The sequence below is a fragment of the Hylobates moloch genome, unplaced genomic scaffold, assembly GCF_009828535.3.
Source record: "Hylobates moloch isolate HMO894 unplaced genomic scaffold, HMol_V3 SCAFFOLD_4, whole genome shotgun sequence".
Lineage (NCBI taxonomy): Eukaryota > Metazoa > Chordata > Mammalia > Primates > Hylobatidae > Hylobates > Hylobates moloch.
In genome coordinates, this window is record NW_026652279.1 from 61,059,684 (window position 1) to 61,079,098 (window position 19,415).

General features: G+C 34.6%; 2 protein-coding genes across 12 annotated transcripts in view; one reads left to right on the top strand and one right to left on the bottom strand.

Annotated features, from left to right (window-relative positions):
• The window catches only part of ABI3BP (ABI family member 3 binding protein), a 248,619-nt gene extending 247,784 nt beyond the window's left edge, over positions 1-835 (top strand). For all 7 annotated transcript variants that reach the window (XM_032150299.2, XM_058437575.1, XM_058437574.1 and 4 more), the window contains one exon: positions 439-835. In XM_032150299.2, coding sequence (XP_032006190.1) covers positions 439-554 — 116 coding nt within the window. In that variant the 3' untranslated portion in view covers positions 555-835. The remainder of the gene's footprint in view (positions 1-438) is intronic.
• A 1,207-nt stretch (positions 836-2,042) lies between these two features.
• TFG (trafficking from ER to golgi regulator) overlaps positions 2,043-19,415 on the bottom strand; it is a 40,513-nt gene continuing 23,140 nt past the window's right edge. For 3 of the 5 annotated variants that reach the window (XM_032150301.2, XM_032150302.2, XM_032150300.2), the window contains exons 5-8: positions 18,301-18,465; positions 14,258-14,398; positions 6,096-6,194; positions 2,043-2,858 (exon numbers count right to left, since the gene is read on the bottom strand). In XM_032150301.2, coding sequence (XP_032006192.1) covers positions 2,476-2,858; positions 6,096-6,194; positions 14,258-14,398; positions 18,301-18,465 — 788 coding nt within the window. In that variant the 3' untranslated portion in view covers positions 2,043-2,475. Of the gene's footprint in view, positions 2,859-3,557; positions 3,599-6,095; positions 6,195-14,257; positions 14,399-18,300; positions 18,466-19,415 lie in introns of all 5 variants that reach the window. The other 2 variants (XM_032150306.2, XM_032150303.2) reach the window with 2 other exon arrangements.

Here is a 19,415-nt window from a genome sequence, read left to right on the forward strand (position 1 = left end):
ATCCTTGTCTAAGCAGTGCAGAAGGGGGTAAATTAATTGTTCCTATTAGTCCGGAATCACCTGGAGGTCTCTAAATAAACTATTTGATTCGATTTTTCAGTAACACATTTTGTTCACGGGCACTTAAAAATACCAACAATACTGAAAGATGACCTACTAAGTTTTGTGATCACATTAATGGGCAGTGAAACTGTCACTACCAACCATCCCCTCCTAACTTGACACGGCAAATGTCAACAATTTTTCAGGTGCCCATTTTAGCCAACCATGACTACACCTCAGGAAAAAAGACCAGAGCTTCTTGCTTTCAGTTTTCTAAATTACCTCGCTTCACTAAGATTGGCCTTCAGCTATTCAACGACATCCTTCAATCTATGGAGCTATGAGGGCAGAAATATAATACAGCAGCTATTAAAATGAAACTATTTTCTCCCTCAGGTTATTTCAGAGCAGTTCGCCAGGAACCTGTCCAATTTGGAGAAATAGGTGGTCACACCCAAATCAATTATGTTCAGTGGTATGAATGTGGGACTACAATTCCTGGAAAATGGTAGATGCTACACAAAGTTACCTTCTGTTTCATCATGGCAAACAAAAATCATTGAAAATACTATGTCACATTCATTTATTTTGTTTACTATGTATAAAAGTCTACAATCTAATTAATAGCAATACTAGATGTTTATTATTAGAAAAGATTGCTGAGAGTATTTATCAGGTTTTACAAAGTCATTTTAAGAAAGCAAGATATTGATGTTAACAGAATAACATTTTTGGGGAAGCTGGCTCCCTATTCATGGTATTTTAAGAGATCGTTTGTATATTATTTATCACACTGTTGTAATGATGTTTTGAGATACTTTTATAACAAAATTAACATCAAAAAAGGTATATACTTTTTAAAACTATTTACTTTTATTGATGTGTACTCTTCCTATTGACGAGTTAATTCCATAAATCTCTACTTAGTTTAACTTATTGGATCAAATTATCTTCAGCATATATATCTGGGGAAAAAAGGTCCGAATTTTCACATTTATATTTAAACTTCCAATTTTTTTAGCAACAGCTAAATAGTTTTGCAGAGGAGTTTAATAGTTACACATTCATGCTAATATACATTTCCTTTAAACATACACAAATTCTTTAAAAGATTGAATCAGTAAATTTCATTTCAGCTAAAAATGGAGTCTAATACATTGTTTCAAAAGATACATTTTTACCCACCATAAATGTTACAGTATCTGAATATGCTTTGTCAAACTATCCCTTTATGCAGTCGTCTTCATATTGTTTTTATGATTCTAATCAAGCTGTATGTAGAGACTGAATGTGAAGTCTGAGCACAAAAAGATAATGCACGATGAGATATCGCCTACCATTTTATAGGATATTTACTATGTATTTATACATTAAGACCTCTATGAATGAATGTATCAGAGAATGGCTTTGTAACTGTTTAATTCAATCTGTAATAAGAATTGGACTCATTTCTATTAAAAAGGTATTGTCCTTTAGGCGGGGAATGGGAATCCTTGCTGCACTGTCGCAGTCATTCTGAAAGGACCTTTCCCTGTACTTACTTACCTTTCAACATGCTTCAATCTTATCAATGCTACATTTTGTATTTTTCAAACAAGTATAAATTCTGCAATAAAGAGATGTAGTTTTTTTTAAGACTGAGTTTTTGTTATTTCTGAATGGTTCATCAGTATGTTAACTATACCTTTTATCTAGAAGGAAAATCACAAAGTTATCCAGGCTCTACCAACCCCCATTATATCTATTGTTTATGTCCTAAATTAATTAACCGTTCATCCTATGAAGTAATAAAGTTCATTTTAAACCAACGATTACCAAATGCATTTTTTTCAAAGGAAAGACAAAAACCAAATTGTACTGTTTTCTCCGAATGGAAATCTGTAAGTTAGTTTAAATGAAGTATAAACAAACATTTTAAGACCAAACACCAATAAGGACTTCTGAAAAATTGTTCCTTTTTTCATATAATGTTAATGACTAAATTAAAATTTCAAGACCACTAATGGATTCAATCATCTTTATTAACCTATCAGTGTTACATTTTATACATAATATCTATCTTGTATTCTCAAAGGGCTCTACTTTAGTACATCATGTTAAGAGTAAAAAGCCAAGTAAGATGGCTAAACCTCACCCTAGCATTTTAATATCCTCCGGACAAGGGAAGCTAGAAAGTCAATCAATCACTTTATACATGTAAGAGTAGTGTTCCAAAGTAACTAAGAAGCTGCTACATTTTTAAGCAGGGAGGAAAACACTTTCATTTTGGTCTTTGTGTTCCAGCAAATTATACTTTCAATTAACAGCACAATGATATCATAAAAAATGCTCTGCTTTTTAAATTTCTGAACTTCAATACAAATTAAAATAGTACTGGAGTCTTTTGGGAGGCCAATAGCTAGCAGCTACATTAATTGGTGTAGAGGAGCCTCCTTATCGATAACCAGGTCCAGGTTGGGTATAGCCCTGACCAAAGGGAGGACGGTTACGCGCATAAGGATTAGGCCCACTTGGAGGAGGGGTCATGGTACTTCCAGGAAGTGAAGTAAAACCTGGTCTTGGTTGATAGGCCCCAGGTTGGCTTGGAGCCATTCCAGGTTGAGAGGCAGGAGCCACAGTATAATTAGTAGGCTGAGAAGTTTGGGCAGTGTAAGTTTGTGCAGGATAATTGCTCGCCTGGTACTGCTGTGGCGGCTGAGCAGGCAGTTGTTGAGGCTGACCAGAAAAGGCAGGAGCTGGTGCCTGGGAAGTTGGTTGCTGGCCATATCCCTGGAACTGCTGAGGTTGTTGGGGTCCAGTCTGCTGACTATAGCTTGCTGAAAAGGCAAAATAAATAACATGTATCTTATCTTTTAGTAAAACTACTTTTCCAAAGAATTAGTCTTACTGTTAGGTGGACCAAAAATGGTGAGAAATTTAATAAATATGTACGTAACAAGCAGAGTGGTAGACTCCATCACATAATATTTCAAGACCAAGTAGTTATCAAAGAGGCATTCTCTACAATTTTTTAAACCCTCTGAGACATAATCCCTGAGAGCAAATTCCTGCCACAGCATAATTCCTAGAACAGATGCTCAAATGATAAATGAAAGAATTATTATACTTTCTAGGAAGACCAAAAATGGGAAAGCTAAATAAGTCATTAACCAGGTTTTCAGGGGAGACCTACTTAACAGTATCAAATAAAAACACGTTGCGGAGAATGAACATTTTTATATGAAATAATACTATAAATACATCTTGTACTAATTAGGTGCTTTAAATTTTGCGAATAAATACAAAGTACCATTTTCACAATCTTTAAAATCTTTCATTCCTTTTAGATTTGGTATCTGATGTTTTTTGCCTTTACAACTCAAAATTTTTACTTAGCAGTACAGCATAACACATAAAAAGCATACCATATTGCCCCATAAAAAGCAACATCTATATTCATTATTTACTAGGATGTAATTTTTTTTACAACGAAAGTCTGCTTCACTGAAAACTTTTATCTCTACCATGAAACACACCTGCAGCTACTTGCAATGAAACCTCTCCATTGACTGGAATCCTGTCAGCATTAAATACCAGATACATAAGAAAATTATTAAAATATGTACAACCCTGCATTAAAAAAAAAAAGGATTGAATGAATTTGAGTATATTCTGAACTCACCTTGAACCTGGGTTCAAAATTTACTCATGAAAGAAACCTTTATGACATAGTCCATGAACAAAACTGGAAAAGGTCAGAGGGAAACTGGCAAACCAACAGTGTCAAAGATGGTCCAATGTTACCACCACCACCTCTTAGTCTCCAAGCAGAGTATTTAGTTGACTATTTCCATATCTCTCAATCAAATTCAAGTTAATAGACTAGTAGGATCAGAAATACAAAGATAATAATTTGAAAAAACTAAATTTTACTCAGAGTGAAGACCCTGACTAAATTTATTAAGAGCAAGCTTAGTTCTTAATAAGTAAATCAAGTATCTTTAATGCATTAACCCACGGTAGCATCTAAATACTGACCTGAAACCAACTCATAAAAAATTCTGAATGTCACACAATTTCTCCTGTCCTCTATATAAAACTTAAATTTTCACTATAAGGTTTTGGAGAAACAGACGGATTCAGCTTTATACTGAAAATGCCTATTCATTTTAAGACTGTGAGAAAAAAGAAAAATGCCTTTTCATCCTGGCACCTGAAATCTGAATTTTTTTTTTAACTGGGCCTGGAAGTAATCTCATCCTTAATTATTGCTTAGAGGAGGGAATAACCCTACGGGCTGAAGATTTCATTAGCAGCCCACCAGTCTGTTGAACATAATGTGGCAATGCTTCTATCGTGTGTGTGTGTGTGTGTATATATATATATATAGTCTCCCTTCCGTCCCTCCAAAATAATAAGTAACTTTAGGTGAAGAACATCAGAAATAGCAAAAAAAAAAAAAAAAGGAAATACGGAAATTATGTGGGTTTCTTTTTTTTTTTAAATACACAGGACATCTAGCCTTTTATGGAATAAGTCTGCCAACTCCAGTCTAGGTTGTAGAATGCAGAATGATACAGGGAAATACTGAACTGATCCAGCTCCCTCTACTGAATGGTTCTATGTGCTTTGACAAGTCACAATCTCTTTGAAAACTAGTTGCCTCATTTATAAAATGTAAAAGCCTGAGTCCCACACCCAATCAAATGAAATTCAAAATCTCTGGGAATGGGCCCCCCCCCCACACATAGCCTCCCCCAGGTGATTCTAAAGCATAGTGAGAACCGAAATCCTGAGACTAAATGACGACTAAATCTCTTCAGCTCTGCTATTCTTTCTATAAATAACATAGTTTGTAACACTGATTTTTTTTTTAAAAGAACTGCATCCTAAAAATAACCTTTCTCCTGATATAATCCAAACTTAAGTTCTATGTATTTTATACAATTAAAAACAAGTAGCTACAAGTTGTCACTCTACAGCAAATACAATCTAAATAAAATTGTGTTAAAATATTTCAAATGTTAATTAATGACAGAATGTTATGGTCTAGGTCAGGAGTCAGCAAACTTTTCTGTAAAGAGCCAGATAGTAAATATTTTAGGCTTTGTGGGCCACATGGTCTTCTGTTGCAACTACTCAACTCTGCCATTCTAGTGCCCAAGTAGCAGTAGAGAATATAAAAGTAGAAGTGTGTTCCAATAAAACTTTATTCAAAAAAACAGGCAACAGTCCAGATTTGGCCTGTAGGCTATACTTTACTGACTCCTGCTCTAGCTGATACCACAAAACTCTATAAAATAGAATTTAGGCTAGATTCAACTTGCATAAATTATTTCTAATTACAGTTGAAATTCTGATACTTCAGTCTGGCTGTAAAACAGGAGTTGGACACAAACTCTCTGACATAACTGTAAAAAATCCTGGAATTATAGCCAAAGTTACATTAATAATATTTATCATACTTAAATACATATAATCTTCAGTGGACAGATGGTAAAATAGAAACAAAATACTCAGGATGCTTATTTAAAACAACTAAACAATGTTCTTAGTTGCCTGAATTACATTTTATACAATTTTATTTTTATGGCCTGTTTCTGGTATTCCTACATACCTGGAAGAGATTTTAAAATCTAAGTAGCTTAATTTAGCTTTTCAATAAGATCACCTTTCCATGTACGAGTAAACTGTTCATACTTCTACAGGTACTAAGAGTACACTGGAATTACGTGTTACATATAAATGGAGAGGTGGAGGGAAGGGGGAAAACTTGCACTAAGTTGCCTAAGACAAACTGATCACGTTAGTAAGACAGCTCCGTATTAAAAACTTTTTATATGACAAGTTACTGCAGAATCATCTACTGTAAGTTTTATCTGCCCACCAGAAAACTGAAATGTTGATTTATAATATTAACATAAAATATTTAAAAATAAAACAATGTTTCCCCTAATAAAAACTTAATACCTATTACATCAATGTACTACAAATCAAGGAATTAAGAAGAGCTTAAAGTTTAATGAGTATAGAAACAAAAACCATGAGCCAACTCCCTTTCAACACCTGCTCACCTGAATACTGAATACCATACTGTTGAGGCTGCTGAGGTGGAGCCTGCGGCTGCTGCGCACCATAGCCGGCCTGTTGCTGGTACTGTTGGTACATCTGACCTGAAAAAAAAAAACACACACACACACACAAGGAAAAAAAGGCATGTCTAATGTGGCAAAGAGAAATATTTTTAAGCTACATATACATTCTCTCCCCATCCAAACAGAGTAACAATATACAAGAAAGTATTTGTTTAACTTTAAATGTCTATGAAGAAGAGAATGAACCATTTTAGAAGTGTGATTCCTCTGCTGTGGATTAACTGCAGAGAACTCACTGGCAATAAACACTAAGTGCAACACCAGTGGCTACCATTTCATAAAGTCTAGAAAAACAAATGTTTTCCAACCCAGCTGCCAACAGATAAGTAACGCTAATGTTCATTAAAAAGCCAAGTGAGTTGAAAATCAGTAAATAAAAATGAGAAAAGGGACAAATACCATTTATATCATCTAAGTCCCTTCCTAAAGCACTGTATTTGCCCTCTAAAGGTTTGGGCCTCTATTACCATATGAACAAACTCTTTGGTAGCAAGGAACTACATGACATCTTTTGTTCCAGAGCTGAAAGACACTTTTGGAATTTGTCAAGTTTGATTTTCTATGAATATCCAACATCTTTCGCCAATAATGTGGACTCTAATAAAGCCTAAAGGGTTCTTCACTCTTCACTGCACTATTTAATAATGGCAGACCTTTTTAACAATGGTGATGTGTTCTGAACATGGGTGTCCTATTTGGGGTCAACAATCACTGTTCCTATGAAGAAACCTTTTAGACACTTATTACCTATGATTTTTCTTTTTACTTTTTATTTTTCTGTCCTCACAATCTGTTGCCATACCTGTGATTTTTCAAGCAAAGATTTATTGGTTTGTCTTTATTATCTCTACTTCTCAATTGTTTCACAATGGTTGATTTAACTAGATGTATTATCTAGCAGCAATAATCTTGCATTTTAATATCTATCTGGTATTTAAATCTTTAAAATAATCACGTTGGCTGATTCTTCGAAAAATATTCAAACTACCTATTAATCAAAAGACTATGAGCAAACCAGATACTTACTGCAGAAGTGAGAAAAAAAAAGACATTATATCAACTGCCACTCAAATCGAGCTGCAGTAGGCAGCTAGGACTCACAGGCTTAGAAAATGAGACGGAGCCCACTCTATTATACTAGCTGCTCAGCCCTAAATGTGTCTAAGTGCTGCCCACTGGGTAGCACTAAAGGAGATACAACTATGTTTATATCCAGCTTATTTCCTAGCAAATGTTTCTTTATAATAAAAACAGAATAAAAATAAAAATCAGCTCAACTATTTTAAGCTATTGATCCTATTCCCAAATATGACAAGAAAAAAAACAGAAACGCTCACAAAAGTTTCTTAAATGCTTTCTTAATGATTTAGACTAATAGCATAAAAGGTAGCACAGAAATTAACCAAATTTAGATGTCACCTTAATCCTGGATTGTACTTCATAACTAACTTTCGGAATAGAAGTGACCAGAATCTAAAATAAAAAGGTAAGTAGGTACAGAAATATAATCAAGGGGAATAAATATGTATAGCACATAACAATGAACTCTTACTTCTTGAAAATTAGAAGGCTTAACTCCACAGTAAAAAAATAAGCAAACAGGCAATAAACACATTTTTAAAAATTCAACCAAATTACTACTCCCTATCTCAGATACAGAAAAATTAAGCAACTTACCTGCAGTCAATAGCTAAGATTAGAACCATCAAGAGCTAGGAACCATCACTGGAACTCAGGCATAACTCCAAAGCTTTAGTTTATAAAGTCATTTTGCATATATTATCCCATGAACGAAATAATATAAATATTAACTTGGGCATCATCGAAAAAGGCTGAGATTAAGGCTCCATGTAGCAGTAGACTGTGGTCATCAATGAGTAAGGAACTCCTGCTCAAAACCGTAGTTATTCCCCTCAATAAAAATTTATAGGGTACAACTCTTCATAAAGCTTTTTTTTTTTTGCATGTTTTCATAAACTGCTATAAATTGATTTTGAAAAACATCCCTAGAGTTAAAAATTTCAGAGGTTTATTATATCTCTACGCAATATTCCTTTTACAGCAGATCCTCAAATAACATCTTTTGTTCGACATTGTTTCGTTAAAACACTGAGAAGGAAAAAAAAAATTATTCCCAGTTGGGGTTACTGTTCTGTGTGGAGTTTGCACGTTCTCCCCAAGTCTGTGTGGGTTTTCTGTGGGCGCTTCAATTTCCTCCCACATCCCAAAGATGTATATGTTAGGTTACTTAGCATGCCTAAATGATCTCAGTCTGAGCGACTATGGGTGTGTGTGTGGTTGCAAGTGCACCCTGCAATGGAATAGCATCCTGTCAGGGTTGGTCCCCACTTTGCTACTGAGCTGATGGAGGCCACCCACAACCCTGAACTGGAATAACTGCATAAATCATTATCTTATTTGTTTTTATTAATCTTTCTTCAATGTATCTATAACTCACATTTGTTTTTAGTCTTTATCTAGAAGTCTGGGGGTATTTTTGTGATCAGAAATATGCTGTAGGAACTCAACTTACTCACATCAATTAGCCTATGAACTGATTTCCTCATACATCGTCTCACTTAAAGTTACAGTTTCCAAGAACCTATCAACAATGTTAAGTGAGGATTTACGGTACTTACTTTAAACCCACCTCATTCAAGTCCAAATGGGACTGTCACAGTATTCTGAAAATTAATTAAGAAGTCTGTTTAATTGTTTAAAAAAAGAAAAAGGATGAACTTCTTCACATACTTGAGAGATCTATAGGATATATGAAGAAAGCAACATGCAGACATTGTTTATAGTGAGCAATGTTTTGAGTAATAAAAAATAGGGTCATGCATTGCTTAATGACAAGAGTAGGTTCTGAGAATTGTGTCACTGTACAAACATCATATAGTATACTTACACAAACCTAGATATATATAGCCTACTACATAGCTAGGCTATATGGTACAGAGCAGACTACAAACCTGTAGAGCATGTTCCTGTACTGAATACTTAGGCAATTCTAACACATGGTAATTATTTGTGTATCTAAACACATCAAAACATAAAAAAGGTACAGTGAAAATATGGCAAAAAAGATTTAAAAATGGTATGCCTGTCTAGGGCACTTACCACGACTGGAGCTTGTAGGATTAAAAGCTGCTCCGAGTGAGGTACTTGTGTTGAGTGAATGTGAATGCCAAGGACATTACTGTGCACTACTAAAGATTTACAAATGCTATACACTTAGGCTATACTACATTTATTTTTTAAAATTCCATTTCTTCAATAAATTAACATTGGCTTACTGTAATGTTTTTACTTTATAAACTTCTTAACTTTTTAACTTTTTTAATACTTTAGCTTAAAATACATTGTGCTGCTATACAAAAATATTTATTCTTTATATCCTTATTCTATAAGCATTTTTCTATTCTTTTAATTTTAAATTTTCTTTTACTTTTTTAAACATTTAGAAAAAAATTATGACACAAACATACACATTAGCCTAGGCCTATACAGCATCAGGATCATTGATATCACTATTTTCCACCTCCATATCCTGTCCCACTGGAAGGTTTTCAGGGTCAAGAACATCCATGGAGCTGTCATCTCCTATGATAACAATGCCTTCTTCCGGAATACCTTCTGAAGGACGTATCTGAGCCTGGTTCTACAGCTTTGTTTTTTTTTTAAATAAGTAGGAGTACACTCTAATGATTTAAAAATATAGTAAATACACAAATGAGTAAGAGAGTCACCTATTATCATTATCGAGTATTAGGTACTACCCATAATTATGTGAGCTACACTTTTATATGACTGGCAGTAAGTCTGTTTACACCAGAATCACCACAAACACATAAGTAATGCCTTGCACTACATCATGATGGCTACACATCACTAGGCAATAGAAATTTTTCAGCTCCATTATCTTATGAGACCACCATCATATATGCAGTCCACTGTTGACTGAAAGGTTGTTATACAGTGCATGACTATATATAAGCTATGTTTTATGCATATTTTCAAAAAGAATCAATGACAGAATAAAGTAAAAAGTAATTAAAAAAATTAAGGGGAAAAAGAGAACAAGATGAAGCTAAGAGTAATGGTAAGACTTCTGGAAATTATTTATTACACGGAATAGCCAACCTCTATCATGACCCTCAATGGCTTCTGCACATGTATGGCATTTATGACAATGGGTTGGTATCGTTTATATTCTTAGAAATTAGAAAGATTTAACTCCACAATACAAAAATGACCAAAGAATAAGCAACAAGCACATGAGTATCTGCTCCCTTGTGTAGTCCCTCACATACTGAATAGGGCTGACCTGTATACCAAGAGAATATTGCAGAAATGACAGTGACACTTCTGAGGACAGGCTATAAAAGACAGGTATCTTCTACCTCGCTCTCTTCTGATTACTCATTCTGGTGAAGCTGTCATGTCATGAGGTCACCCAAGCAGCCCCATGGAGAAGTCCAAATGGTAAAGAACTGAATCCTCCAGCTCTGGTTAAGCTTCAGATGACTATAACCCCAGCAGCCATTTTTAACTGCAACCTCATGAGAGATGCTGAGCCAAAATCACCCAGCTAAACCATTCCGGGATATCTGTCTAAAACTGTATGAGATAATTAACTTTTGTTGTCTAAGCATCTATGTTTTCAGATAATAGTTACACAGTAATAGATAATATACATAGTTTTGATTTTAGAAACATGTAAGGGATGATAGCTATTAGAAAAAACGACTCAAGACACATTAACAATGCAAAGTGTGAACCTTGTTAGGCCCCTAATTTGAACAAGTCAATTTAACAAACTAATCTTGAAACAATTAGGAAATTCAAATATAGACTAACACATGTTGACATTAAGATTCACTGCTGAGGTTGCAGGTGAGCTGTAATCAAGCCAGTGCACTCCAACCTGGGCAACAGAGTGACACCCTGTCTCAACTAAAAATAAAAAAAAAATCACTGTTAAATAACAGCATGGTGGTTATATTAAAAAGAAGATTATCAGTTAGACATACATACTGAAATAGCTGAGTATAATAAGCTGTTCATAATTTGATTTAAACTACTCCAGCAAATTAAAAGGGGTGCAGTGGGGGAAAAATGATGAAAAAAGAATGCCAAAATATTGGTAAGTGTTGAAGCCACATGACTACATGAAGAGTTGATTATTCTATGTATGTTTCAATATTTACATAATAAAGTCTACTCGGCTTTTCATTATATTGGCATATGATTTTACAGATTTTAATTATATGCTTTTTCATTTTTTTAGGTTGTCAAACAGCAATATCTCCCGATCTCTGATGATTTTTAGCATTCTTCTCCTTACCAGTTACATTTGTGGCAACATCACATAGTCTTCCTGTAACAGGCACTGGCTTTATATGAAGAAGAGTAACATTATCCCTTTTGGTTTTTTTAATGATGCTCAATATCTTGTTGATCCTTTTAACTGAACAACATATTAAGACTACATTTATTTGGAATAAAATTCACAGTTCCAAAGTCCCTTCTATGGGAGTCAAGTAACAACTCAGAATTCTTAATTTTAGTTGGGACTATTAACACATTGTAAGAATTGCTATGTTAACAAATTATAAGTAATACATTTTTTGTTGGTAATTCTGCTCAAATTATAACCAGTAGTTGATCTAAATAACTGACAATGTCAAAGACTCATTATACATCAAAAAGTAAAAGTAGCCTATAATTCATGCTGGGAATCTATAAATAATGAATGTATTTATCTAAAGCTGTGCTCTTAAAATAATCACTAGCCACATGTGGCTATTGAGCACCTGAAATGTGGCTTGTTTGAATTGTGATATGTTGTTTGTTGTTTGAAGTGTTCCAAATCAGACTTCCAATACACAGTACCAAAAAAGTTAACTTCTTAATAGTGAGTACACGTTGGATATATTAGGCTAAACAAAATTAATTTTACCTTTTCTTAAACATTTTTCTAATGCTGCTAAATAGAAAAATAACATGTGGCTTCTATCGTAATTCTTTTGGACAGCACTGATCTAGAATTAGATCAGTTATTAATAGTCTAAATGATGTCACATATTAACTGTACAATTTTCATACTGTATATTTTAATGTAAGCTAACAGTTAATTGTAGCAAGGCATACAATACTACTCTAAAAATTAAATGCATATAAACAGTGTTAATCTGCTATCTCTGGAAAAAGAAATTTGGTTGCTGTGGACAGAGGTGGGAGAGAGAATTTTCACTGTATGCCCTTTCACATTTTTAGAATTTTACTTATTTGAAAATGCTCAATTAAAACAAACACTTCATAGAATGTTTACATATTGCTAGTAGTACCTTAATTCCCATTTATTTATACATAAACAGCAAACATTATTTGGTACAATGATCCTTCCAACTGTCATTGTATCACAGTATACACTGCTTAAAATGGGATTTATTTAAAAACAAATCTTTAGTTCACTTGATGTAGGCATTAAACTCTTATCATACCTATACTCTGCTTTTGTCCATTTCAGCTGACATCTGCTTTAGTTCTAGTTTGTTCTAGTTTTGGCAGTAGCATTTTGGTGCAGAGGAGGAATTAACTAAAGTTGGCTGAGAAAAGGCTTAAGCAATAAGAAATTCTTCGCAAACCACTGATTGATCAGCAAAATGTCACCCGCTAGTCCATAATGACTGGTGTTCATCCAACAGACAACTCTGTGGATTTTTTTTTTTTTTTTTTTGACTTTGTTTGTTTTTGAGACAGGGTCTCGTTCTGTTGCCCACGCTGGAGTGCAGTGGAGTGATACAGCTCACTGCAGCCTAGACCGCTTCAATTCAAAAATGCAAACAATCCTCCCACTTCAGCTTCCCAAGTAGCTGGAACTATAGGCACATGCCATAGCACCCAGCTAATTTTTTTAAATCTTTTTTTATTTTGTAGGGACAGGGTCTCACTATGTTACCCAGCCTAGTCTCAAACTCCTGGGCTCAAGTGATCCTCCTGGCTTGGCCTCCCAAAGTGCTGGGATTATAGGCGTGATCCACCACACCTAGCCAGGTAACTCTGAAACCACAGGATGATAGGATTCTATTCCAAAAGTGGTCAGTTCATTTTAGCCTATGTTTTGTTTTTGTTTTAATGTGATTGATAACCTTAATCACTTGCTTCTGGGGCTGGAAATACATTATACCACTATCTGACCCATTAAACAAATAGTTAGAGCACCACCTGGTGTTTGTTTTGAAGTGGAATGTGGCTTTAAAGGTCTCAACACGCGTAGGCAATACAAAAATCACACTTCATTATCTGGAAGGCACCCTAGAGATTAGTTAAGTACTTAGTCACATTCTGCAGAACTCCAAGGTTCTCAATGAGGCACCTTAGTGCCTGCTGTCTGAAGTCTGTTGCCCGTCAATCCTCTATTTTAAATACAGAGCTTTATATTTTATTCAGAACTAAAGACATTCTTTTGAAACCACTGGGTTTAGTCCAGTTTTCACATTTTACAGTGAAAGAATATCAAAACCCAGAGAGACTAAACTGCATATCCAAGGACAGACTATTTCAGAAGAAAAAGTCTGACTTAAAATACACTGCTTTTTTTTTCCATTAAAGACATATTGCTAAATTTACAAAATTATAAAAGGCTATTAATCTTACCAAAAAAACCCACTACAACTTTACCTCTATTTAGAAATCTTTTTAAATTACAAAAATCATGCACAGATGCTGAAGAAAGGAGGGAGATAAAACAGCATCTATAACACAAAATAAAGTGTGAAATCACCAGTCTGAACTTCACTATCCTCCCCAAGGGTCACCACTGACTAATGACTGGTCTTTCACTCTGTATCTATATTCACAGAAACACTTTTTTAAGGTATTTTTTTCATTCCAATAATTGGAAACATACCTGACATATTGTTCTATTTGGTTTTTTAACATCAAATCATATCAGTAAATCAAAATTTTTCCTGTGTTTAAGGCATGACTAAATACATGAAGTGTTTACAACAATGCTGCAATAAACACTTCTACGCATGTACTTTCCCAAACATGTGTTCTAATCTCTATTTTACCTTCAATCTGACCTGCTTGGGTCTGAGCTCCTGTATATGGTGGCTGCTGTGGCTGAATGCCTGGTGGGTGAGCTGCTGAGGAGGAGGAAGCAATGCTGTCGGGTGTTCCTGAACGATCTTCTGCAGGAGCACTGGGTGGCCCTGGATAGTCAAAAAAAAGTCAGTTTAGTATCCAACACAAGGCCTTCCCCCAGCAAGCTCAAGGAATAAGTTTGGTTAAAAGATACTAAAAGTACTATAGAATAAGTATATAACCACAAATACGGCTTTTTACATTAAATGTATGTACTTTATTTTTTTCCTTTGCTCCAGTCTCTTAATCCAAAGCTACAATTGGAAATCCTTCCTTATAAACTGTAGAGTACTATATTCCTGAGTCTTAATCTCTCCCTGCAAAAATCAAAACTCATGTCTGCAATGCCAATATCCCCCTACTCCAAGCAATGTATTCTGCACATGAACCAAAATTGTCACTTCATTCTTCAAGGGGTCTTCACTGCCCATAAATTAAGTTCAACCTCCTAGTTTGGCATTAAGGGTCCAAACATTATTTCTCACAATTTCTCTTCTCACATGCCTCCCTTTCAGCTAAACTAACCTTCTCCCTACTCCCATAATATAGCTAATATTTTTTTGACCTCTATTTCATTTATCTCTGTTCTCTCCCACTATATTCCATATATTTAAATATAACATTCACATATTTAAATATAACATTACTTAAAATCCAATTATAATTCCACACTTCTAGTAAGCCTTCTTGACTCATGAATATTTTTCCACTAGTGAACTTCTATCTAAGTTTACTTTTGTTAACCCATACTGACTTCTACTTTGCATTTCTGAACAGCTCTCACTTTCCCTCTTAAAGGCTCTGCACTCTTTTGGCCGGGCTCCTGACCGTTGATTCTTTTTGTCTGCCTAACAAGGCCTAGCACTCTAACTTACATATGGAGCCACTATAATTCTTCCAAAATAATGAACACAGAAATGAATGGAGAGAATATACTACAGTTCCAATGCTGTGACAGTCAAAAAAAGATATTCTGAGGACAATGTAAATATGTCTTATTGCTTTAAATTCTTTCTGCTTTGGCAATGCAGAAGAGTGGTTAAAAGCATAGGTTTTGGAGCTAGACTACCCAGGTTCAAATCCTAGTGCTGTCACTCACTAGCTGTGTAACTCTGGACATGTTACATAATCTCTTTCTGTGCCTCAGTTTCCTCATCTGTACAAAGGATATACTAATTCCTACTTGATAAGGTTATTGTGAGGATTATGAGTTAACAAGATCTTACAGCATGGGCTTATAAAAGGAATTATACAGCAAAAGCTTATGAAAGTGACTACTACTCAGAAAGTTCCATATAAGTACTTGCTATTATCAGCAGACTAATTTCTCTAAGGGCAAACCTCTATCTTCTGCTCTGATGTAGCCCTAGAACTTACCACAGTATTAGGCACAGTTGACAGCTGACAGTCCAAGTATTAATAAGAACCTAAACTAGGATATAATAGTGGTAATGCAAGAGAGACTGATGATTGCCAAAATAAAATGGATGATGGTTTCTATCTACCACCATTTTACTTAAATTTATATCTATGTAGATAAATACACATATTCTTCCTACAAAAGACACTATGTTATTAGCCTAAATATATATATTTGTTACTTTGGCTCCTCTTTCCTCCCTTATATGTAATTTATTACAGTTAATGTTCATTGCATGTTTGTAATATTTTATCCCTCCTTCCCATTGCCACATTCATTATTGTAATAAGCCATATTTTTACCACATCACACCTGAAGAACTACAAAAGTATCCTAGCTATGCATACAGTTTTTCCTACTATAATTCAACATACAAAGCTGTGAGAAAAATGGTCTTCAAATAATGTAAATCATATTAATATTATTCTAGTCTGGAATATACTACATTTAAATCAAAATTTAAAAGTCTGACCTCATCAAATTTTCACACAATTCTCTTTTGTAATTCCATGAAAGTCTCTAAGAAATATAAAATGAATAGACTGTATACATTTCCAACTACTGATAAATGCAAAGTAAATCCGTCAGATAAACTCTCCCCCAGGTTAACAACTAAAAACATGAACAAAAGAAACTATGTGAAATAACTGAAAGTCAATCAGAAACCAGAGGAGTTTACCCCAATAAAATTAGAATGGATAAGAATTAAAAGCGCTGCCCTCTGCAGCTCCAATGGCAGAAAACCACAGTGTTAACAACCTTATGGCTGGACAAGCAGCTGAAGATTTAGGAGGAAAATCCCGGAAGTGAGGGTGCTACTGAAAGGGTAAGACCCAAAATCTAGGTATATATACTCTGCCCAAATCCCCAGCTGACTGTAGGGCTGGGAGAGCAGAGGAGGATATCTCAAGAAGGCTCAGAGAAAATGCAGCACCTACAGCAAGCTGAAAGGACTGAGCACACATATCAGCTGCTATACACCATAGGGAGAAAGGAGGAGCAGTTTTGAGTACGTGAAAGTTATCAAAACCAAAATGAAGTCATTAATGTTAAAAAAATATTAAAAACTCTAAGGCCATGAAGAGAAGATTCTTGCAAAAACTATCACAGAAGAGCTCAAAAACCACAAGCCTACACAAAGGCCATCACAACTTTGCAAAAAAAAAAAAAAAAAAACTTCTGTGACTGTGAGGACATCTGCCCAGAAACTGCCTGTCCGAACTCAGACTGGCATCACTCTTGCTAATGATCTTTGTAGCCAACAATAATTATTTCAAAACAATTATATATTCTCCTCATTTTTTCCTTTAAAAACCTTTGTCTGCCTTTACCTCACTGAATATGCATAGTGTACTACGGCATGCATATTTTCAATGCAATGCTCTATCCCCAAATACCTTTTTCTTTTAGAGAGCGCTTTTCTGTTTGTTATTTATGTTAAGTCCATACAAATCAACTCCCTGCTAGATCAACAATAACAGAAAATCCTCAAAAGAATATAAAGAGTCCCAAGTCACTACAACATATTAACCAGAATGTCTAGTTTTCAACCAAACACTATCAGACAGGCAAAGAAACAGAAAAACATGACCCTACTGGAGTTGAGGGGAATGTGTGTGGGGGAGAGGAACCCAGTCAATAAAAACTGACTCCAAATGGGTCCAAGTGTTAGATGTTGCAGATAAACATTTTAAAGCAGCTATTCTAAATATTTTTAAAGACTCAAACATAAATACATTCAAACAATTAAAGGAAAATATAGTCTTAATGAATGTAAAATAAAGAATCTCAAGAGAAAAATAGAAACTATAAAACCCAATGGAAATTCTAGGGCTGAAAACACAATTAAACAATTCACTAGAAAGGTTCCACAGCATATTAGAAATCACAGCGACCTTGAAGAGTTCAGTAGAAATCACCCAACCTGAAGAACAGAGAGAAGACTGAAGAAAAATGAACCTTAATGACCCATGAGACAGTATCAAGCTCTCCAATGTATGTGTTATTAGAATCCGAAAAGAGAAAAAGAAGCGGGAAAAAATAATGAAGAAATTATAACCAAAAGTTAAAAAGAATAAAACAATAGAGGTACTGCTTTAAGGTTAAAAACTTATTTATATAAAAGCCCACTCAAGCAATTTAACCAGAAAATCTACATTTAATTTTCAATTTCTCTAAGATGAGAAAAGACAAATCAAATATAATTCGAATACTGCAACTAATCAAATTATAAAGTAGTTCAGATTTTTTAAAACTTTCTAAATGTTACTTTCAAAAATTTACTTGAACCCAACAGTGGTTATTCTTTAACAGGGAGAGTGCTACTCTTGGGGAGAGGACATAAGAAAGCTTTCTGAGGTGCTGGAAATCACCCACATCTTAATCTAGTTAGTCTTTTACATAAGTGTACACATATGTAAAAATTTGTTAAACAGAACCTTAAGATTTGTGCACTTCACCATATCCAAGTTATTCTTCAGTTAAAGAAAGAAGGGAAGAAAGGAAAGAGGAAGGAAACGAAGGGTGTAAAGGAGTTGGAAACTAACTTACCTGAAACCTGATCATCGGTTAAGCCAAACGCTGACATAACATTTTTATTGATTTCATCTTGATTTTTTAAAGGATCAAAAGCAGACATACTTGCTGCCATAACCTGAGTAGACTGTTTTCCAGAAGAATCAGAAGCAGGCTTTTCTTCTCTACCATCCACAGTATCTGTAAAAATAGAATAATAAACAAAAACTTGTTTCCTTTTTATCTATACTCAGTAAGGCCTAAACGTACAAGATAGGGAAATAATGTAGGTGTATAATGATAGTCTGGAATGTTAAGTATGTCGGAATATAGGCTTATAGATCATTTTAATTCCTTTATACTTTTTTGTATTTTTACTTCTAGTAACAGGGAGGTCAAAAAGAAACAGATGAACAGCTTTTCCAAAAAAATTATTTACCTCCTTTCGTAAGAAATATTAGATGAAAAAAATATAGGCTCCTTGATAAAGAGAAACATTTTACTTTTTGGGGACTTTTTGGAGCCCAATAACCTATATCCTAGTATCAGATACCCACTGGGCACTCCAGAAATAACAATTATAGGAACTAAGGCTTCATTTTATAAAAAGAAACTTCTAAGGTTATAATCTCAAATTTTACATTTATTTCTACTGTCTACTGGTCCACTATTAAATTACATGGAAATCAAGCCAACCATAATTAATTCATAATCTTCCAATAGCACACTAAAAACATTTTTGAATTTGCTACCTTCTATTTTAATATGTATTACTTATTAAAATGCTTACAGATGAAATGATGTATATGGGATCTGCATCAAAATAATACAGGAGGGGAGCCGGGTGCAATAGCTCATGCCTGTAATCCCAGCACTTTGAGAGGCCAAAGTGGGTAGATCACAGGAGCTCAAGACCAGCCTGGCAAAACCCCATCTCTACCAAAAATACAAAAATTAGCCAGGCACAGTGATGCATGCCTGTAATCCCAGCTACTCAGGAGGCTGAGTCATGAGAATCACTTGAACCCGGGAGGCAAAGTTTGTAGTGAGCTGAGATCGTACCACTGCACTCCAGTCTGGGTAACAGGAGGGGTGGAAGTGTGTATAGTGTAATTATATGATACTATAAGTTGGTAACTGTTGAAATTGGA